The following is a 23,808-nucleotide window of genomic DNA, read 5'->3' as shown; positions in this document are numbered from 1 at the left end:
TCATATTTATTAATATTGTTTCAAAATATATTTTTATAAATGCGCATGTCTAGTTAAAATGGACTTTATAATCAAGTATGCCAGAATACATAAATAATACCATAATAACATTTGTAAATAACAAGTCGTTGACTAGACATTCGTCGGTATCGAGAATTAATAATTTGATTTGCTCTTTAACTTTTTCAAAAAATCCTTTGCTTGCTTATCACCTTGTCTATGCTCCAGAGCGCGCAATGCCATGGAATCTTAAAAAATTTAATATGTTAGCATTTTAAACTTAAAAGAAATGAATGTTTACCTGTATACTCTGGTCTAGATAGACTCATAATAATTTGCTCGCCTTTAGATGCTATGAGATCTGCAAACGTTATATAACATTCTGCTATATATTGACTTGTCATTCCAAATAAATCTTTATCCTTAACACTAAATAAAATCAGGCTATCTTCCATCAGGCGTTGATCCGAGTTCAAATTGCTAATATATATAAACAATAATTCAAATATAAGATATGCTTCAATGGAACGATTTACTTACAAGTTAAACTGTTCGTCATAGAGTGGAAAGCAATTTTTATTATGAACGGCCGTTTTTACTGGTGCAAAGCCATTAAATCGACCAGTGGGCATCATGTAGACTTTAACGAATGAATCACATAATCCGGTTTTATCCACAGAAACCAAGCTGCGAGCATTTAATATTTTGAGCTGAAATTTAATGAAAATGGGTTAAAAGGGTATACTGGATCTGAGCAAATATAACAGGCAGAACGAAAAAATAACAACTCCAATTGACACTACAGCCAGTTTTGAGGATGTTCCCGACATGCGAATATACGAATATGCTGAAGAAGATATACTGCAAAAAACTTTATCAAGATCAACTAAGCAACACATTTTTATTATTTTTATACCCTGAACCCATTAGAACTGGGTAAAAGGGTTATAATGTTTTTGTAATGTAGTGTATGTAACAGGCAGAAGGAAGCATCTCCGACCCCATAAAGTATATATATTCTTGATCAGCACCAATAGCCGAGTCGATCTAGCCATGTCCGTCTGTCTGTCCGTCCGTCCGTCCGTATGTTAGATGTAGATGCTCCTAGTGCCTGCGCAGATCGAGTTTGTTTCCGATAATCGATAACTTACTCCGTTTGCAAGCAATCGATAAAAATCTATATAGATATCCTGTTTTTGGGCAATTTCGGTAAATAATAAGAGCTAGAGTCACCAAACTTGACATATACTTCTAAAATAGAATATAAATATGCATTTGATGTTGGAAGAAGAGGGTTCAGGGTATCCCCTAGTCGGGAGCTCCCGACTAGAACCTCTTACTTGTTTCTAACAATTTTTGTGTGTTGTTTTTATGTAAAAGGTGTTTATTTTATATTATAACTCTTGCGTTTCCCAGGTTTATTTTAGCGAGTCTTTCGTGCTCCTCCAGCTGTTGTAATTTAATAATCTGTGCTGTCGCACAGCAGAATCTGTAAAATATGACTAACTTGTCCTTTTTATACCCTGAACCCATTAAAAATGGGTATAAGGGTATATTGTATTTGTGCAAAATCCAAATGTATGCAACAGGCAGAAGGAAGCATCTCCGACCCCATAAAGTATATATATTCTTGATCAGCACCAATAGCCGAGTCGATCTATCCATGTCCATCTGTCTGTCCGTCCGTCCGTCCGTCCGTCCGTCCGTATGTATGAAGGCAAGGATCTCAGAACCTATGAAATGAAATTTTAGATGTAGATGCTCCTAGTTCCCGCGCGGATCAATAACTTACTCTGTTTCCAAGCAATCGATAAAAATCGATATCGATATCCTGTTTTTTGGGCAATTTTGGTAAATAATAAGAGCTAGAGTCACCAAACTTGACATATAGCTCTAAAATAGAATATATATATATATGCATTTGATGATGAAAGAAGAGGGTTCAGGGTATCCCCTAGTCGAGAGCTCCCGCCTAGAACCTCTTACTTGTTTTCTCATAAGTACTTAATTGTTGGTGTGGCTGGTGAGTAGAGGCATAGCAAGTAGTGCGGTCTGTCGCGAGTTCGAGCCCTACCGGGGAAAGTACTTTTTTTATTTATTTTTGCTGGTGTGGCTGTTGAGTAGAGTCGACAGCAAGTAATGCGGTCAGTTGCGAGCTTGAACCCTGCCAAGGGAACTTTTTATACCCTGAACCCATTAAAAATGGGTATAAGGGTATATTGTATTTGTGCGAAATCCAAATGTATGTAACAGGCAGAAGGAAGCATCTCCGACCCCATAAAGTATATATATTCTTGATCAGCATCTACAGCCGAGTCGATATGGCCATGTCCGTCTGTCTGTCCGTCTGACCGTCTGTCCGTCTGCCTGTTTTTATGCGAACTAGTTTCTCAGTTTTAAAGCTATCTTAATGATATTTTGCAGAAGTCCCTTTTTCTGTTGCACGCAGCTCATATGTGAAAACCAGCTGGATCGGACCACTATATCATATAGCTGCCATAGGAACGATCGGTATAATATTAAGTTTTTGTATGAAAAAACATTTTGTTTATCAAGATATCTTGCCCAAACTCGGCATTAACTATTTACCCTGTGCTTCTTAGATACGGGCAAAGCACTATAAGCATTATGAAAAGGTTGTGTCTGCAAGAGTATTAGATCTTCGGCGTGCCGAAGATAACCTTTCTTTCTCGTTTTCAATAACTTCAGTTCGTAAATCATTTGGTATCCACAATCGCAAGAAACTGACTTCAGATCAGAGTTCGCCTTTTCGAAATGGAACTCCTTGGTGCACAAATTTATTTCACAGTTTATTTCACAAACTATTGTTATCAATTCATCATACTCGGTTGATTGAAAGTTTGGACTTGCCAAATCAACTTCTGCTAGCCTAAACATCTTCTAAAAAAGTATCGGGCTTAAGTGAACTTTTAGAGTGTTTAATTTCAAAATAAAAGTATATTTTTGATTCATAGGCATTTAAGCTAAGCATTCTAGCTCACTGACCGTATACTTTTTTTCTTGCGTTTCTTTAATTTCTGAGAAACGTAAGCTATAGAGTGCTCTTTGCCGTTTATATCACATAACGATAGAACGCCACCTAATCCTGCCTGCAATGCGTCACAGCCCAGCATAATTACGGGTGAACTGGCTATAATATTCAGTCATGCCGCGAAGTCTCCCTACTTACCGCTGTGTTGACGGTATTGGAACACAAATGATATATTCTACCTTCTCAGAGTCAGTATTTAATGTTCCTTGACAAAGCTTACTCTCAAACAATAAGCTACTTGTTTCAGAGTTTTAATGTGGTTTTCAAAATCACAGTTAGATACCATTTATCATCAAGATTAATAAAAACTTGTTATCATAACGTTCCTGGTATTATTTTATCCATTAATGCACTCAACCTTTGTGCTGAGTTACGCAGTCAAAGTGCTTGACAATGAAGTGGCATAAAGATCTTTTTGGTATAGCGAAAGCCGTATTTTTTTTGATGATACGTCCAACGACATTTGTTAGATCTATACTTGAAATGAAGTACGCATCTTGCAATCGACTAAGTAATCCATCAACCTTTAAGCAATGAGAATCAATAAAAGCGTTTAATACCAATACCATAGGACTACACAATGGAGAATTGCTTTCCTCTTTTACCCTAACGTATAATCTTATTCTGCATAAACTTCTTTTTGTCTGGGTGGTGACGAATGATAATGGGTAAGCTTAAGTGGCTATGATAAACCTGTATAAATATCATGGATATCTAGATTGGTACGATTTGGTCCTAATAAAGTAAACGATGGCAATTCTTCATTGACTTCCTTAATTTGCTTAGTTTGAGTAAACGATATCGATTTGCTTTTAATCATTGACACTCTGTGCGGTTGTACTTCTAATTTAGAAATTACAAATTAGATAAATAAACTTCTTTTTGTAAACTTTTATTAACAATAATATATTTCATAATATATATAATAATATGTTTTATACTAATGTTTTTTTTTAATCCATTATATGATACCCATATTGCTACCATTCCTAAAATTTCTTGTAACTTTCCATCAGCTGTCTTAATTGAACAATTTAATTCCTTGGTTGAGAAATTATCAATTCCTTCGAAACAGTTTTCTCCTAATACACTAACGGATGCTCCTGAGTCTAATAAAACATATGATTCGTCATTTCCTATCCGAATTTTGTCATAGGCTCTGTTAACATTCATCTTACTGCTAATAATAGTTTCTAATTCCATTCGTAAATTTAATTTTTTTTTTATACTTCTCTAAAATTTAATATTTTAAAAGATAATTTTTTGGCCTTAGCTTACACTTTAGCTGCTCTAAACGTAACGTATGCAATTCAGTCTCATTAAATTCCCATATTTCTTTTGTTTTAGGCTGAGCTAATTGTTTGATTAGGGGTTCCTTCTCGAACGAAGGGGTTACTTTGATAATTGTTTCCCTTATGCTCAGGATTAGTTAACAAGGTTACTTTTTGCTCTCCTCATTGTCTCCGACGGACAGTCATAAATCGAATGATCTATTTGATCAGGGTTCCAACACTTATATTCGGGCTCATCTCCTGCTTTATCATAATTTTGCTCAGATTTCCTGAGAGCACTAACTTTTATTTCCTTCTCACTGTCAGACTCTTCTACATTTACATTTACTTTCCTCATTTCGCTTATGAATTTTCCAGTTGTTTGTTGCAAACGTCAATTTTAGCAATTTTATTAGCAATAAGCTTTTCGGGTAAATGTGCTTCTGACAAAAGATGATCTAAACTGTAAATGCTTTGGGCGAACACTTTTATTTTCTTTTATAAAGTTTGTTAACTTTACAACACCTAATGGTTCTTTCAGTCGTGAATTCTTTGTTACTATGTTACATCCATAAAGATTTCATCAGACGTTTCCTTAAATTGCTCTTCTCTCCCAATATCACGCATCAATTTAAGATTTGTTTTCTGTCTCTCCAAACTTGCGAGCAGTACCCAATTTTAAATCTTTGAAAGGAGCTTCAGGTTCTTGCTTCTTAACACTACACAAATTTTTTCTAATAATCGAGATTCCGATCAATTGTGGCAATTTAAGATGGTTATTAAACTTGTTAACGAAAGTCTAGCTCTTCCTACGCGTACCGCTGCATATTGGCAATCTTTCTCAATATTGTATTATGATTAATCGTAAGAATTCTTTATAAAAGTTTCCTCTATGCCATTAGCTTCTATACATTCTGCCTTATTAGGGCTTGGAAAACTTTCTACTTCGACTGCAGGCAATTATTTTGGACTCGGACTCTGCGTGAATGCTGTTGGGCTAACAAGCTTCTTTATTAGCACTTAATAGCGAGAAGTTAAGAATGTTATAAAAATTTCGCGTTTTCTTATAAGTTCATGCACCGGGTTGAATTATTTATGTGCTTATAGCGAGCGTATTGACAATATGCGAAAATGTACAATTTTTAGCGAAGCGATTGATAAGTGATCCGATATAGCGAACATACGAGACAAGAATGCATTGCGGCGTCGCTAGCATTGATGCGCTAACCGCTCAAGACAAAGTGCAAAAGCGCCAAACAAAACAAAATAGTGACATTGCTTGCCTCGCAGGGCAATATGTAACTGAAATGTTATGCGAACATAATACTAATTTAATTTTTAGCTGCTGAGACGAACATACTCCCCCCGTTGAACGATTGAGGTTCAACAGGATCGTTAAGGGGAAGCAGACACAGCTTATTAGTTGCTCGCTTTATGATTCAACTTACTCTTCAGTTAATCAACTTACTCTTCAGTCTGTCCTGATACTCTTCTTACCCTTATACTATTTCTTCCGGTAGTTCTATAGATCCTCCCATTATTTCACTTTCCTCTCTCCTATTAGCTATAAACGGACATGGCTAGATCGACTCGGCTATTTATGCTGATCAAGAATATATATACTTTATGGGGTCGGAGATGCTTCCTTCTGCCTGTTACATACATTTGGCTTTCGCACAAATACAATATACCCTTATACCCATTTTTAATGGGTTCAGGGTATAAAAAACAAGTAAGAGCTTCTAGTCGGGAGCTCCCGACTAGGGGATACCCTGAACCCTCTTATTCCAACACCAAGTAAATTAAAAAAAAAAAGTTCTCTTGGCAGGGTTCGAACTCGCAACTGACCGCATTACTTGCTGTCGACTCTACTCAACAGCCACACCAGCAAAAATAAATAAAAAAAGTACTTTCCCCGGTAGGGCTCGAACTCGCGACAGACCGCACTACTTGCTATGCCTCTACTCACCAGCCACACCAACAATTAAGTACTTATGAGAAAACAAGTAAGAGGTTCTAGGCGGGAGCTCTCGACTAGGGGATACCCTGAACCCTCTTCTTTCAACATCAAATGCATATATATATATATTCTATTTTAGAGCTATATGTCAAGTTTGGTGACTCTAGCTCTTATTATTTACCAAAATTGCCCAAAAACAGGATATCGATATCGATTTTTATCGATTGCTTGGAAACAGAGTAAGTTATTGATTATCGGAAACAAACTCGATCTGCACAGGCACCAGAGGGACCTACAGCTAAAATTTCAAGTTATTAGCTCTTATAGGTTCTGATATCCTCGCGTTCATACATACGGACAGACGGACGGACGGACGGACGGACAGACGGACATGGCTAGATCAACTCGATCGGCTATTGATGGTAATCAAGAATATTTGTATATACTTTATATGGTCGGAGATGCTTCCTTCTGCCTGTTACATACATTTGCACAAATACATAATACCCTTTTTACCCATTTTCAATGGGTTCAGGGTATTAAAATGAGCAATTCCAGAATCACACACGGGGATTGTCATGGCGTTGCTTTGACCAGATATATTTGTAGGGACAGAAAATTGAGTGTGTTATGTGCTAAGTTATGTCATCCAACTGAGCAGATATGTTAAGTATAATAACGGTCTTCCAGGTTTCTTTTAGCACTTTATAAGCACCCGTTTTGTCAGGTATATTTGCAATTTTGTTAATAATATTCTTTGGCCATGAGTTTGTTTGCTTTAAAACCCATACCCCATCCGGGGAGCTACGCAAAGTAGCCTGACGTGTGAAGCATGAAGCGAACACTCATAAGGATTAAACCTTGAGAAGTTAATATGTGAGTTGATATACGCCGATAAAAATCGATATCGACAACCTTTGGAAGGATCTCATCATAGTCAGGCACCCCCAAGTTCATACTTACTAATAATCCAGAATCTGTAAATTGTCCGGTAATTGTAAGTTGCCCGAAATGTGCTGTGGATTGTTCTTTTTGATTTCTATACCGATCTAGATAATATTGGTGGATAAGATCAGCAGTTTCGAGAGCATGGAGGTCTAGTATACTTTCAATCTCTGATAAAATTTTAACATCAGATGTTTTTGCTTCTCCAATTTTAAAGCAAGATATCATAGTGCGGAGAGTTTCCCTCAAGTTTTGAAAAAAAGATGGCGGTCGGCGTTTCTAAAATTAAAATTTATATGATAAGATCCTAGCCGGTTTTAATCTATACTCACATCGAGATTAGACTGAATAAGGTCATATATTATTATTGACAATTCTCCCCAAATACCGTCCAAAATTCTGCCAAAGTTGACTTCATTAAGAGTATCATAAAGCGTCGTTAATGACCGTTCTAAGTACATCATCAGCCTTTCCATAGAATTTGAGTCTTTATGGAGTACTTCTGCCCCTTCTGTTAAAAATCTACGAATAGATGGTGACATCTTGCGGGCAACATGTTCAATCATTTCAACAATTTGATTACGCTGTGTATCAAGGGCATTATCAATAACAGCTTTTATCGTGTCGGAACACCGTTCAGCCTCCAGATTGGTTCTGTATTCTCCTATTCGTCGAATCACATCATCAGCACCCAGTTCCTAAAAAATATATTGATAAAATATTTATTAATAAATAAAAAATATATTAATCATATTAATATTTTAATTTTTTTGAACTAATTCCTTATTCAATAAAGTTCGAAAAACATTTAAATCTACAATGCTCAAATATATTTCTCTTAAATTTTTTTTTATCAATTCCAAAATAAAAAAAATATCGATAATTTCTAGATTTTCTATATATTTTCAAAAAGTATTGATAACAAAGCAAGTAAGAGCTCTCGGGAGCTCCCGACTAGGGAGCTCCAAATGCAGCTCGAGCTACGCACTCGTTTGAAGTAAAAAAGATAAATTAAAAAAAAAAATGTTTCCTTGGCGGGTCTACACTCCACAGCCACAGCAGCCAAAAAAACAAAAATAGTTTCCTAGGCAGGGTTTGAACTCGCGACAGACCACACAACATGCCACCACCTCTAGTTGTTGAAAGAATTCGAAGCAGACGCGCATGAATGTGTGTGTACATGTATACAGAAATTCTTGGAATTTGCGTCGCAAACACGTGCGTAGTCAAAATACCGAAAAACAAAACGAAAACCGATCTTGATGAAATTTTCCTACAGTATATATTATTGTACCATAGAATATTTGTGTATTCTCAGAAAGTTAATTGCATTTAAATTGTGGCTTAAATTGGTGGGCAATACAAATTGGGTTATTAACTTGATTTATAGCTCTAAGGTGGCAGCGGGGAGGTGGTGATAGGTATAAAATTAAAGATACTTGATATATATATAATATTCTAGAAGCAACATATCATGTAAGGTGACTCTAGCTCTTATTGTTTACCTAATTTGGTCAAAAAACGGAAAACGGAGTAAGTTATCGATTATCGGAAACAAATCCGATCTCCGCAGGCACTAGGAGGATCTACAGCTAAAATTTCAGTCTTGTCTCTAACTCTTATAGGTTCTGATATCCTTGCGTTCATACATACGGACGGACAGACAGACGGACATGGCTAGATCGTTCGGTTCTAGGTCGATTCCAATTTTTTTTTTAATTACTGTCAAAGCAAGCGAGCTTATAAAACGATCGGTTTTTTGTGTTGGTGGATTTTTGGTTCACTGGTTTAATTAAAGCAGACTTTACAATTTATTTCTTTTATATATCTTTCAAGTCCCAAATATTCCAAAAATTGTTGTAGCAGGTAGAATGTGAAATTTCCAAACCAATTTTAGTCAGCATTAATATCCGATTTAGCCATGTCCGGTCGATCCCAGAGAGTTTATTTAAAGTTCCCCGTTTTAATGAAATCGGTAAGTATCGCATTTTGATTGGGGTTTTTGTCATTTCTCAAAGCTTATAAGAGCCTTATTTTAATCGTATTTACCATTAAAATCAATGATTATGGGGCAATAAGTATTAAAATTATTAAAATTGTGGAGTTAAGGTATGACGAGGCACAGTTGGAGCACAAGCTGCAAACAGCCCGAAGCTGACTTTAGGGCATCTCCTACTCAAACAATCTTACTTTCTTTTAAATATAATAGAATTATCATCAAGCAAGCTTATGAAAATACTGATGCAAAGGTCAATCAATATGTATATAAAAACGCACAGCCCAAACCGGCGAGCTAAAAAGCTGAAATTTTTACTGTAGTTATGATGTTTTAGGTTTGGCCCTATTTGCATCAAATTGTTTTTAAAGCTCTACATAAGAACTAAATTAATACGTGCTTCAGAGATCTGGGCCATTCCACCCATAACAGTAGTTAATTAGCGAAAAACGGTTGTATGAAAGCTTTTTGTTCGCCTTCCGATAGGCTGCAAAAACATGTTTAAAGATCTTTATAAGAATTTATTTGATACTTTGTTGGATGCGTATCAAAGATTTAATAAACGAAAATTTATTATTCAGCTTCAAGGAGCAAATGGAGGTCAAAGGTATGGTGGGTGAAGTTTCGTGATCAACCTTATTTCCAAAGATCTATACGAAAAATCATTTGAGGCGTGTTTCATACTTTTCGCACAATCCAAACTTCCTCGGTAGAAAGTGCGATTTTAAGATATTTTTGGTGAATGTTTAAGTTTTGTCCGATTTGCTTTAAACTTATTTACAGAGCTCTACATAAGAACTTAATGAATACGTGTTTCCCGACTAGGGGATACCTCCACCCTCAACAGTGGTTAATAGACGAAAAACGGTTGTATAAAAGTTTTTGTTTACCATCCGATAGGCTGCAAAAACATTTTTAAAGATTTTGTAAGAATTTATTTGATACGTTCTTGGCAATTTTAAGATTGGTTTAAAAAGTTTTGCTTTAATATTCAAAGCTCTACATAAAAACTTAATGATTACGTGTTTCAGTGATTTTGAAATTCCATGCAACAGTGGGAAATCGGCGGCAAACGTTTATATGCAAGTTTTTTGTTTACCGTCGGATCAGTGCCAAAATAATTTTTTAAGTTTTTTGCGGACGTTTATTTTATATATGCCACGGACGAGGACGGGACATAACCGCTAATATAAACCTAAAATACGTTTCCGACAGGCAGAAGTGAGCTTTTTCGACATAGGTAAGTATAAATATTCATGAACAACATCAATAGTCAACATAATCTTTTCATGTCTGTCTGCCTGTTCGTATGTATAAGCGCGTCTAGCTCAAAGATTAGAAGATAAAATTTTGATCGTAGGTGTATGTTGCCCGGAAAGACCGAGATTTAAAAGAACGCTAACTACACCATTTCTACGTCAAGAAAACAGTATATCGACATTCTCTCATTTTTTCTACCCTGAACCCAATGAAAATGGGTAAAAAGGGTATAATGTATTTGTGCAAATGTATGTAACAGGCAGAAGGAAGCATCTCCGATTGCATAAAGTATATATATTCTTGATCAGCATTAGCAACCGAGCCGATTTACCTAAGTCCGTCTGTCGATCCGTATGTATAAACGCAAGGATCTCAGAGCCTATAAGAGCTAGAGACTTGAAAATTTAGCTGTTGGTCCTCCTAGTGCCCGCGCAAATCGATTTTGTTTCCGAGTATTAATAGCTTGCCTCATTTCCAAGTAATCGATAAAAATACTGAACTCCTGTTTTTGAGTAAATTTGGCAAATAAAAAGAACTAGAGCCACCAAACTGGACATGTATCTTCTAGACTAGTATATACATATATAACAAGTATCTTTTATGTTACAGCTATTACCTCCTTCCCGCTAAAACCACATATCTATAAATAAAGTAAATAAACCAATTTATAATGCCCCCCTATTTAACCCACAATTTAAATGTAATTGACTTTTTAAGAATATACAAACATTCTATAGTGCGTTAAGATCTATTGTAGAAAATTGCATCAAGATCGATTAAGAAATACAGAAGTTATTAAAGAAAGCATGTTTTGGCTGGCCTCGAGTTTGGACAGCTAGGGCAAATTTCTGGATTTCTGTATACATGTACAAATACATATTCACATGCACATTAAATTCTATCAACAGTAATTGCTATTGTATTGTTTACTGTGCTGATATTTTAATCCGTTTTTCTCATTAAGACTCAATTATTATTATCCAAGAAGAGGCGGCGGCAACTGGTGTGGTCTGTTGCAAGTTATTTTATTTATTTTATTTTATTTTGATTACTTCTAAAGCAAATGAGCGCATAGCGCGAGATGCATTTGTTGTTCGTAGAAGGGGGTTCAGGGTATCCCACAGTCGGCAGCTCCTGATTAAAATAAAAAACCTGATGTGTTTCATACTTTAAAACCGAATTTCTATTTGTTCAGTCCTGTGGAGATTTGCGTTCGTTATTCACTGCCCCACTCGTTGTAGGTTATCTAAATAAGTTTGGAAATCTGGGGCAGTAACCAGCAGATTGTCCGATAAACAAAATCATTGGACAACAATTCGGTGGTAATTACCTTGTCCATCAAGGAAACTATCCTATCCTCCCTAGACAGCTCGCATGAATGTAGGGATGACCATTCGATGGTCTTCACAAGCACTTGAGTTCTTTACGTTCATATTATTTTATTTAGAGAAATTGGTGAACAAGCGTAAACTTATGATTATTGTACATTTTCCGACATGTATTTCAAAGACAACGAGCAACAGCGAACACATCTTTTCATTGACTCTTCTAGCTTAAAACTGAGCTTCTCCTTCTTGTATTTTTATCGATAAATCTATCGTGGATTAAATATCCATAGCAGGGTACATTTTCCGACATGTATTTCAAAGACAACGAGCAACAGCGAACACATCTTTTCATTGACTCTTCTAGCTTAAAACTGAGCTTCTCCTTCTTGTATTTTTATCGATAAATCTATCGTGGATTAAATATCCATAGCAGGGTTGCATATGATAAGTGATTTTATATTACCAAATGCCTGTTTAATTTAACTGATTGTAAGTTCGACCACTCCTAGTTCTGTTTCCAACTCCTACACTCGGCCATCCTGACTCTTCATTCGACCCGAATGACGACTCTTCTGTTAAATTAGCATTTGGCTCCCATTTTTTCATGTATTCTGCTACAGTTGTAGTTTTCCCTGGACCTTCGTGGTCGCCTACCTTTTTTACGTCATATCTACCATGGTTTTGAATCTTTACTATTTTATATGGACCAAAGAATTTAGGTTTCAATTTTAAACCAGTACCATACTGTGTTCTCTTAATGGCTACAAGTTCGTTTATTTTATAATTGGACTCTTTTTTGCGATGTTTATTAAAAGATTTTCGGTTTTCCTGCTGTATTTTTGCTATATTTTGCCGCGCTTCTTTACGAACTTCTTCTCTTTCGTTACTTAGCTCCTCTATAGCAGCTTCTTCTAATAGTTCTTGCAAGTCCGATATTCTTTTAAGTTTCATCTCCACACCAGTCAACAATCTAAACGGTGAAACTTTAGTGCTTCTTGGCGGCGTACTGTTGATTGTTTGTTGAACGATATCAATATGCTTATACCAGCTACAAGGATTTTCACGACATAGTTTAGACAACATTGGTATTACGATTTTGTGGATACGTTCTACCTGGCCGTTTCCTCTTGGAACTCCTGTAGCTATCGTAAGATGCTGTATACCTTCTGTTTCACAGTACTCCTTGAACAAGTTTGAAACGAAAGCTGCACCCCTATCTGATATTATGCGCTTAGGATTTCCAAACACTGCTGCCTGCCGTCTTAGTCGATCTACAACTCCTTCTGCGGTGGTATTTTTTGTTGGATAGAGCCAAACAAATTTTGAAAACGCATCGACTATCACTAGAATATAGTTATAGTTTTTACTTGTCTGTTCTATTGGACCGACATGATCCACATGGTACGTGCCTAAGGGCTTGTCTTCTTTGTCAATTGGTGCCAAAAACCCTTCTTTCTTGCCTGATTTGCTCTCAGATATTATGCATTCTACGCAACTTTTTACAATTTTTGGCACTTTTGACGATAGCTGCGGAATATAGAATGTCTTCTCGATTGCTTCTTGAGTTCGTTTCGCTGAGAAATGCCCTTGCTTGTGTGCAATTCTTATGATTTCGTCTTCCATCAGCGATGGTACTACTATAAGTTCCTTGATGGGATCCTTGTCTAAAATACCATGCCTAACATAAAAATCTTCGTGTGTGCTACAATCCAAAACAGTTAGCACCGCTCGGACCCAATCATCTCTCGCTTGTGCTTGCTGCAATCTGTGCTGCAGTGAGTCTTCAAGCATAAGACAGGATACGCGGCTTAAAGCATCAACATGCCTCATTTTGCTGCCATTTCGATGCTCAATACTGTAGTCAAAATCTTGAAGGAAGAGTGCCCAACGCGAGACTCTCAATGGAATATCTCCACGTTTTTTCATGGTCAAAGCGAAAGCAGTCGGTCACAATCTTAAATTTTATGCCAAGTAAGTAAACGCGCCACTTTTTCAAGGCCTCGACTATAGCCAGCACCTCAAGCTCATAAGAATAATACTTCTCTTCTGAGGGTTTTGTTTTCCGACTTAAATATTGAATTGGATGCAACAATTGATCGTCCGAGTCTTTTTGCAAGAGTACACCACCATAACCATTCATTGAGGCGTCCGTATGCACTTCAGTCTGGGCTTTCGGATTATATAATCGCAATACTGGAGTACTAACTAATGCTGATTTTAATTGCCTGAATGCGACGAGTTGTTCTTCATCAACTTTAAATTGCACGTCTTTCCGTAACAAATCGGAGAGCGGTTTGGCTATCAGCGCATAGTCTTCTACAAAGCGCCTAAAGTACGATGTTAATCCGAGAAAACGCTGCAAACTCTTTCGGTCATGCGGTATAGGAAAATTTTGAACTGCCTGGGTTTTTCTTACAGATGGTCTTATTGTGCCTCCCTGTATAACGTACCCTAAAAAGTAAACTTCCTTCATGAGAAACTGGCACTTGCTCCACTTAATACGCAAGTTAAACTCTGCTGCTCTGTCCAGTACGCGCTTTAACTTTTGGATACCTTCATCTATATCCTTGGAGGGAATTATAAGATCATCCATATAAGTTACGACTGTACCATCCTGTACCAGATCTACAAGAATTGCATGAATGAATCTGGAAAATACAGCTGGGGAGTTCGATATTCCAAAAGGGACGAACAGGAATTCATATTGCCCTGCACTTGTTACAAATGATGTACATTTTCTCGAATTTGGCTCAATTGGAACATGAAAAAATCCGTTTGCGAGATCAAGTGTAGTAAACACACTTTGGCCCTGCAATCTCTCAATCACATCGTCTATTAAGGGCATTGGAAAATTGTCCCTCGCGATCTTTTCGTTTAAACGCCTGTAGTCACAGCACAATCTTTTGGTACCATCTTTTTTCGGAACGAGGACAACAGGAGATGCATACTCCGATGTACTTGGCTGTATGATCTTTTCTTCTAGCCAAGTTTTGATTTGCGAATCGACAATAGACTTGTCCGCATGTGATATGCGCCTTGGGCGTTCGAAAACTGGACGCTCATCATTTAACAAAATTTTCATTTCAATTGGACATTTCTTCTTCATTTCAGGTGAATAGTTTTTAATTATTGCTTGAACTGCGTCTGCAACAGGTTTTTCTAAGTGATGTAGATCGATCTCAGCCTCCTGATTTTCTGCAAAAAAACATACATCTTTGAATTCTTGTAAAAGCTCTATGTCTGGCTTCTTATTTTCGACAGTATCTTCTGTTATTGTTGATGTCTTGTCAATTACTCTCTCGTTTGCATTGTCCTTCACTTTGGGTCGAAATTCTACAAAATTTTCCGATACTATTAAGTCCGCTTGCTTCAATACGCTGTTTCCTATTACAGCTGAGTATTGGATGTCGTCTCTGCTCGTAACATGAAAGGTTATATCCAGTAAGATACCATCAACTTCGACTTGAGTGACAAAGCTTCCCAGTGTATTTAGCTCACTATTACAGATACCAACAAGACACTGTTTTTCATTATTCAGTTCAACTTTTCCTAGCTCTTTAAGGATATCATCGCGTATCAGACAGAGGTCACAGCCTGTATCGATTAATGCAGAGAAGCATATGTTCTTACAAGACAACTCCTTAAAAATGCATTTTCCGCTACTGTTGGCCTTGTTTATCATCGTGTTCGCATTTTTGCCTTCTTTCTTCTCCACTGCACGCGATCCTGAACAGTTAGCTGCCTTATGCCCTGGTTGAGCACACTTGTAACATTTTATTGGCTGTCTACATTCTCTGGCTAGATGTGATGGATCGCCGCATTTGAAACATTTCTTAATTCGTTCTTTATTCAAGTCAGGTTTCTTTTCTTCGGTATCGTTATGCATCCTACCCGTATTAGACGCTTGAGGGCGACTACTACGGATTTTCTCATATACCTTGATTTGTTCTTTTAGTTGCTGCAGAGTCTTGGCCTAATACAGATTACTTTTGTTACTCCTCGAGTCAGGTATTCCCTCAATAAAATATTCTATCAGGCTTGAGTCATCCAGGTTAAGAGGTCCGCCAATTTCCATAAGGCTATACAGATATTCTATATAATCTTCACCTTGACGCTTACGCCTATTCCGCAACATGCGGTGGACGTCTATTGATGAAACTACCGTCCCAAATTCTTCCAATAGCGCTTGCTTTACAGATATCCAATCTGAAATTCCATGCTGACTGCGCACGAATAATTTTGCTGCACCTTTTAGTAATTGCTTTGAGTAAATAAATTTCTGAAGGTCGTTCCACTGCACTGCCAAAGCGTTATCTTCAAATTCATGAATCCATTTTTCAACAGCTGGTTGATTTGACCCATTGAATTGCGAGAGTGAATCTTCAATGTCGCGTAATGTAAACGTTGTTCGGACTATCTGCATTGGTGAGCTTTGACGAGTATGAGCCGACCCAGCATCGTCATACTCAGATTCATTATCGTCAACCTGCAACCCATAATATTCTAAAAGTCGGTCTTGCAAAGTTTGCTTTCTACCTGTTGTTACCAAACTAAGTGCCGATAACTTTTCTTTTAATACGTTAACTCTTAACGCCAAAATTTCGTCTCTGTTCATTTTGTTATCGTCGTTGCTCGCTTTTCACAATGCTTAAAATTGAATCTTACAAATAAACAATTCAATGTACTTAACTTAATGGTATAAGTAATTAAACTCTTATGAATCAAGTTAGTTTTTCAGCAACTTTAGAAATTATTAAATTATTATATTCGTCTGTCTTAACTTATACTTTTACTTTGTGTTTGCTTACACTTAATTTCTTCTTTGTTATAATTTGATTCTTTGAAAATTTTTTACTGATTTAACACTCTTTACTCAACAACTAGTTAATTATTTTTATATAATGACGAAATAACATACTCTGTTGTTGATCTGTAACTTGATACACCCTGTGATCATCGTTGTCGTGTTGAAGCACGTTCCAGTCACACGCTCTTTTATTGAAAGATTCCGCGCTCTTCGCTCTTCGCCTCTTTGATCTGCAACTTCTTATTTCATCACGAAGTGAAAATTTTGCGCTATCCAGCCTTTGCTACGCAGAATTTACAACATCGTCTTCTCGCTTGCGCTTATCGACCACTGTCACGCAATACACGACTGTTTGTCGTCTTATTTCATCACGAAGTGAAAATTTTGCGCTATCCAGCCTTTGCTACGCAGAATTTAAAACATCGCCTTCTCGCTTGCGCTTATCGACCACTGTCACGCAATACACGACTGTTTGTCTCGCTCTTACTAGAGCTCTCTAGGCATACTTCGCCGCTGTCGCCATTAATCCTAGACGATTCTTGACTTTTTCCATTTTTTCCAGGGCATTCGAATTTTAATGAATTTTCATGCACCCGCTTCGTTTTATGCTCCGATTAATAGTCTTGCATACGTTTGTACTCGTTAATCAATTTACGAATTTCACAATTTCTGTCTATCCCACTTCTGACACCAAATTTGTAGGGATGACCATTCGATGGTCTTCACAAGCACTTGAGTTCTTTATGTTCATATTATTTTATTTAGAGAATTGGTGAACAAGCGTAAACTTATGATTATTGTACATTTTCCGACATGTATTTCAAAGACAACGAGCAACAGCGAACACATCTTTTCATTGACTCTTCTAGCTTAAAACTGAGCTTCTCCTTCTTGTATTTTTATCGATAAATCTATCGTGGATTAAATATCCATAGCAGGGTTGCATATGATAAGTGATTTTATATTACCAAATGAGTATAATGCCAACATTATACTCGCCTGTTTAATTTAACTGATTGTAAGTTCGACCACTCCTAGTTCTGTTTCCAACTCCTACATGAATGTTGCTCACTTTCGAGCTCTTCATCTTCTTCCCCTTAGTGAGTCGACACGGCCCTTCCACTTGACTTTCCGTGGAGATTAGCTTCACAGGACCCAAGACGGCAGGGGCTAGGTTAAATGCTCGGTTAAATGCGTGCTTTTCTTAGCAGACTTACGTTCGCCCTGTGTCTAAAAGACCTCATAAATACGCGTTACCATAAGTACCTGGGCAAATACACGCGAGACGATGTTTTCTTCCCGTCTAACAGATCCGATGAACTGGCGCTCAGAGTGTCTGGTTTACCGCACATGTAGGAGATATATCCGGGATTGGGTTCTGTCCCTCACGCATGATTCCTCCAGCTCTCTTGGCGAGGTTTCCGCAAGATGCACTTTTAGCGCAATTTATCCAAAGTGGCTACATCCATCGCGTACACTTTCTCCGCCATCCTCTCCTTCAAACCACGTTTTATTCCCGGTCTTTTAGCTCCTTTTCTGTTGTGTGGCCCCTCAACCGGTCCAGAAGTGCATGCCGCAATTGCACCCAGCTGTCTACCCTAAAAATGTACTTAAGCCACGCAGGACCTCCTTCCTTGGGCATATATTTTGCCTGTGCAGGTACTCCAGTCGGAACACAAAGTACTCGACCAAGTTCGTGACGTCCTTCTCGTCAAACTTGACGCTGTACCGTTCAGGTTTCAGGTACGCTTCTGTGGTTTCGGTGGCACCGGCGGAGGCTACGTTCCTCGGTGTGTTATTTTGCGGTATTTCGCGATGGCGCCTGTTTCTTGGTCAGGGATGATGGGTGTCGGTGGCACCGGCGCCGAGTTGGGTTCTCCGGCGTTTTTCCCTTGCAGGCTGAGCACATCGCTGATCCCCCATCTTTCTCCTCGCGGATGAACTTGCTGATGCTGATCGGCAGTGAGTGTCGATACGTCTGATAGGCCTGAGCAATCGCCGCGTTTGCTAGTGACATTACATCATGATAAAATTTGTTTGTTTTTATCTCCGTCAAATGCGCAGTTCGTCAGTATGACTAACGAACGCATCGATTCTACTTATATCGGCCAGCACAACACCAACGTAAACGCAAAATGAGACACAACAAACAGTAAATAATCAACAACATCTTAAAAACTATCCTGTGCAGTCCGCACAATCAAAAAAAGATTATGGTTTTGTTAAACTTTTATTAGTTAAATGCGTTACTTTTCATATTTGATTTTGTTACTATGAACTTAAATTTTTGTTTATATCTTTATTCGGTACGATGGTTTCTTTAAAGCATAAGCTTTTGTTCAGCCCAATCAATTTTAAAAATTTGTTATTCTTCTTTTGGGCTCGGTTATTTTTATTTTTTTTTTATCGAAATGCTTATTTAATTTTAACAGACTTTTTCTTTCTTTTTCTTTTTACTCCAGCAAAATCCAATAAAAAAAATTCTGCACGCAACCGAAGTCAAAACTCCTTATTTCTGGTACACGCATAACTTAAAACAAGTAAGAGGTTCTAGGCGGGAGCTCCCGACTAGGGGATATCCTGAATCCTCTTCTTCCAACATCAACTGCATATATAAGTATATTCTGTTTTAGAAGTAATATGTCAAGTTTGGTGACTCTAGTTCTTATTATTTTCCAAAATTGCCCAAAAACAGGCTATCGATATCGATTTTTAAAGATTGCTTGAAATCGGAGGAAGTTATCGATTATCGGAAACAAACTTGATCTACGCGGGCACTAGGAGCACCTACATCTAAAATTTCAAGTCTCTAGCTCTTATAGGTTCTGAGATCCTTGCGTTCATACATACGGACAGACGGATGGACGGACAGACGGAAAGACAGACAGACGGACATGGCTAGATCGACTCGCCTATTGGTGCTGATCAAGAATATATATTCTTTATGGGGTCGGAGATGCTTCCTTCTGCCTGTTACATACACTTGGATTTTGCACAAATACAATATACCGTTATACACATTTTTAATGGGTTCAGGGTATAATTAAAGACACCGCTGATGCCACGATACTCAGCCCCACAATTCGATCAGGGGCCTAGTTGAAGGCCAAGGCACCGCAAAATGCACCCGTTTTGCTCACGTGCTACTCTCCCCCTCTGAGCGAATCGAGTGGGTAATAACCAACGGTCTCCCACATTTCCCCAATTAGAGCAGTAGAACAGAGAGATCGGCGTTGCCACCTCCGCAAATTTGCGCCACCCTACAGCGAATCCGGGCCTTCATCGATATCCCGATTCTGACTAAAGATCAAATCAGTTAGAAAGCTCAAAAATAATAATAGTATTCAAGCTCCTAGTATCGATGTTGTCTTCTTTTCAACATCGAAGCAACTTCCTTTTTCATATTTTATATTTTTCTCGTATAAGTCACCTTTTCTAATTTATTTAGAAAGTTTAATCTATTTTGAATCCATTAATGGTTCTCAATTGTGTTGTTTTTGCTATACCAGTTGCGCACATCACCGAGAATCAATGTTTGCTTTCATTGATATAAAATGCTGGCCCTGTGGCTCAGTAAAGAAACATATGAGCATTGTATAAACAGTAGGTCGGGTATCTGCTTAGGCTATACGTACAGAACTAAGTCTGAAGCCACCAGCGAGGCATAAGCTACAAAAAAGGCATAATTTACATTGAAGAATAAGCTGCAAAACTACAGTCGGCAAGGTGGCTCAGCAAAGCGATAACGCTGCTCTTGCCACACATGCAAGGGATTATCGCTCCTGACCGTTGAGATCAGAGCACAAAACTGAAAATATCAGTGTGTCGGAACCATGAATGCAACGTTTAGCCAATGCGCATTTTACTACGTACAAGAGCTACTCGTTAACTTGTAGAAGAAAAAAATAATAAACTTCCATAAAAAAGCAGACTTTTCTATAATCCCATAACGATTGTCAATCTGAATAACACAAATCAGGCCAGAGATCCGCTAATAAATTAACAGACATACACGCATATGCAGATTTAAAAGAAATTGTTATCAAAACTAAGAGACCTTTTACACCCAGCAATTCAATGACGCTTTCCCAATTATCAAAATCTTATTCAGAACATAATCAATGAGTGTGAGGCATGCATTGAAACAGCTGAGCAAAGAAATACCAGGGTCAACCTCGAGTTGATCGCATACGTATTTAATCCCAGTAACAGATCTAAACCTCTTTGAAGAAAACAGATCATATGGAGCAGATAGACGAAAAACACTTTAAACAAACAACCAAACAGGGCAAAGAACATGAATTATTATTCATTCAAATTTAATATAAAGAAAATATTTTGAAGTTAATGGACGTACCAATGAATTACGAATATCATTATTTGTCCGTTTAAGTAAACAACACAGAAATAACGTAAAACAATTAGGTAAAAAAAAGCTGAATAGTAAGATAATCTTACACAAATTAATTGTTTAAAAGAAAAACTTTATAGAGAAATAAATGGGAATGATTTACAAATATTTGTTCGGCACTTTAGATCAGGTAGACAAAGAAAACAAGTAAGAGGTTCTAGTCGGGAACTCCCGACTAGGGGATACCCTGAACCCTCTTCTTCGAACATCAACTGCATATATATATTCTATTTTAGAAGTAATGTCAAGTTTGGTGACTTTAGTTCTTATTATTTTCCAAAATTGCCCAAAAATAGGATATCGATATCGATTTTTATCGATTACTTGGAAACGGAGTAAGTTGTCGATTATCGGACACAAACTCGATCTGCGCAGGCACTAGGAGCACCTACATCTAACATTTCAAGTCCCTAGCTCTTATAGCTTTTCAGATCCTTGCGTTCATACTTACGGACAGAAGGACAGACGGACAGACAGACAGACGGACATGGCTAGATCGACTCGGCTATTGATGCTGATCAAGAATATATATACTTTATTGGGTCGGAAATGCTTCCCTCTTGCCTGTTACGTACATTTGGACTTTTCACAAATACAATATACCCTTATACCCATTTTTAATGGGTTCAGGTTATAACAAGAGGTTCTAGTCGGGAGTTCTCGACTAGGAGATACCCTGAACCAGCGCTACGCGCTCGTTTATAGTAATAAAGATAAATTAAAAAAAAAAAAATGTTTGGGCAGGGTTTTAGCTCGCAACTAGCCGCACTACTGTTTTAATTGCATTAAAATTTTAGCTTAAGTTGGTGGGCAATTCAAATTGGGTTATTAACTTGATTTATAGCTATGAGGTAGTAGCGGGGAGGGGGCGATAGGTATAAAATGAAAGATACTTGATATATGTATAATATTCTAGAAGCAACATATAATGTTTGGTGATACTAGCTTTTAATATTTACCCAATTTGCTCACAAAACAGGATGTCGATATCGATTTTTATCGATTGCTTGGAAACGGAGTAAGTTATCGATATCGAACACAAACTCTATTTGTGCAGGTATTGGGAGGACCTACAGCTAAAATTTCAAGTCTGTTGCTCCTATAGGTTCTGGTATCCTTGCGTTCATACATACACATAGAAGGATGGACGGACAGGCAGACGGACATGGCTGGAAGGCGAGTGTCAGTGTATGTGTGTGGTATACACACGTGGTGGTATATAGTGTGGTGTAATGTTGGCATTGTGAAATAAGTCTTGAAAATTACGTTGATGTAACACGATGTCACGCCCAAGGAAGCGCTTAGTTGACAAAGTAGTCGCGGATGCTCCCGAAAATGAAGACACTTCTCGGACATCAGAAGTGGGATCCCCTCCACAGCTAAAATTGAATCTGGTGAGTCGTATCCATTTTGCTTCGATTCTGGGGAAGAGTGTTCACTTGTCAAACTTTCGGGTAAGCGAATTAACAACGTAGTAATTCTTGAGGGTATCGGGGTATCTATCAAATGTTAAAATAAGCGAATACTGCCTTGAAGTGATATTTCATGTTGTTATAAATGATTGCTTAAATTATGATATTATCATCGGCCGCGAAATTTTGCATCACGACTTTAGTGTCACTATATCAATCGATAAGGTCATATTGTTTAAAACCAAATCTGTATGTGCTGTAGCTGTTACTAATAACTGGTCTGAGCTAGACTATATTTAGACTGCGTTGTGCAATGTAGATAAATCTCTTCTATTTGACATTTTAAACGTATATTCTAGCTCTTTTATTGATCGAATTCCTAAAAGTCGAGTTACAACAGGTCAATTAGATATACGCTTAGTCGATTCAAACATAGACGTTCAAAGACGGTATGGACTCAGTTCAGATGAAAAGGAAATAGTAAGAAATATGATTAAAGAACTATTAGAGTCAAATATTATTCGCACCAGCTGTTCACCGTTTGCCAATCTCATACTCCTTGTTAAAAAAAATGGCACTGATCTACTATGCGTTGACTATCGCGAATTGAATTCGAATACTGTTGCTGATAAATATACACTCCCACTTATAAGCGATCGAGGTTACGCGGAGCAAGGCATTTTTCATGTCTGGATATGGCAAGTGGGTTTCACCAGATACCAATTTATCCAGACTCGATTGAGCGTACAGCCTTTGTTACTCCAGAAGGTCAATACGAGTTTCTGACCATGCCTTTCGGTCTTAAGGATGCACCAACTGAGTTTCAACGTGCCGTGATGAAAGCATTAGGCTAGCTTGCTCACTCTTTTTTATTGCTTACATGGATGATATTATGATCATTTTTCAAACAAATGAAAAGGCATTTGAAAGATTAAAGGCAGTTTTAAAAATTCTATCCCAAGCCGGATTCTCTCTTAACGTCGCCAAATGCTCTTTCCTAAGATCTAGTGTCGAATACATGGGTTTTGAAATTAAAGAAGGGGAAATTCGTCCCAACCCACGTAAGAAACAAGCTTTGATTGACTTGCCGCCTCCACAGTCTGTTACCCAAGTGAGGCAATTTATTGGCTTGGCGTCGTACTTCCGACAATTCATGCCAAAGTTTTCACAAATAATGAAACCATTATATAGCCTTATGTGCAAGAATACAGTATTCGAGTGGAAATTAGAGCATGAGCAAATTTGCCAAAAGGTCATTAATATGTTGACAGACGAACTTGTGCTTACCATATTCGATCCTCAGCATCCAAAAGAACTGCATACCGATGCCAGTATGGATAGTTACGGTGCGATTTTATTGCGTAAA

The 23,808-nt window shown here is 37.6% G+C and overlaps 1 protein-coding gene across 8 annotated transcripts in view; it reads right to left on the bottom strand.

Moving 5' to 3' along the window:
- Positions 1-23,808, bottom strand: part of LOC115760404 (protein unc-13 homolog 4B) — a 142,663-nt gene continuing 118,855 nt past the window's right edge. For 3 of the 8 annotated variants that reach the window (XM_030701706.1, XM_030701705.1, XM_030701710.1), the window contains 5 exons: positions 7,561-7,926; positions 7,247-7,507; positions 541-710; positions 302-480; positions 1-248 (listed from right to left, as the gene is read on the bottom strand). In XM_030701706.1, the coding sequence (XP_030557566.1) occupies positions 157-248; positions 302-480; positions 541-710; positions 7,247-7,507; positions 7,561-7,926 (1,068 nt within the window). In that variant the 3' untranslated portion in view covers positions 1-156. The remainder of the gene's footprint in view (positions 249-301; positions 481-540; positions 711-7,246; positions 7,508-7,560; positions 7,927-23,808) is intronic. The other 5 variants (XM_030701703.1, XM_030701709.1, XM_030701708.1 and 2 more) reach the window with 3 other exon arrangements.

The sequence above is a fragment of the Drosophila novamexicana genome, unplaced genomic scaffold, assembly GCF_003285875.2.
Source record: "Drosophila novamexicana strain 15010-1031.04,08,12 unplaced genomic scaffold, DnovRS2.1 tig00000434-arrow-pilon, whole genome shotgun sequence".
NCBI classification, from domain to species: domain Eukaryota; kingdom Metazoa; phylum Arthropoda; class Insecta; order Diptera; family Drosophilidae; genus Drosophila; species Drosophila novamexicana.
Note: the sequence above shows the minus strand (reverse complement) of the source record. Positions and strands in the feature narration are given on the sequence as shown.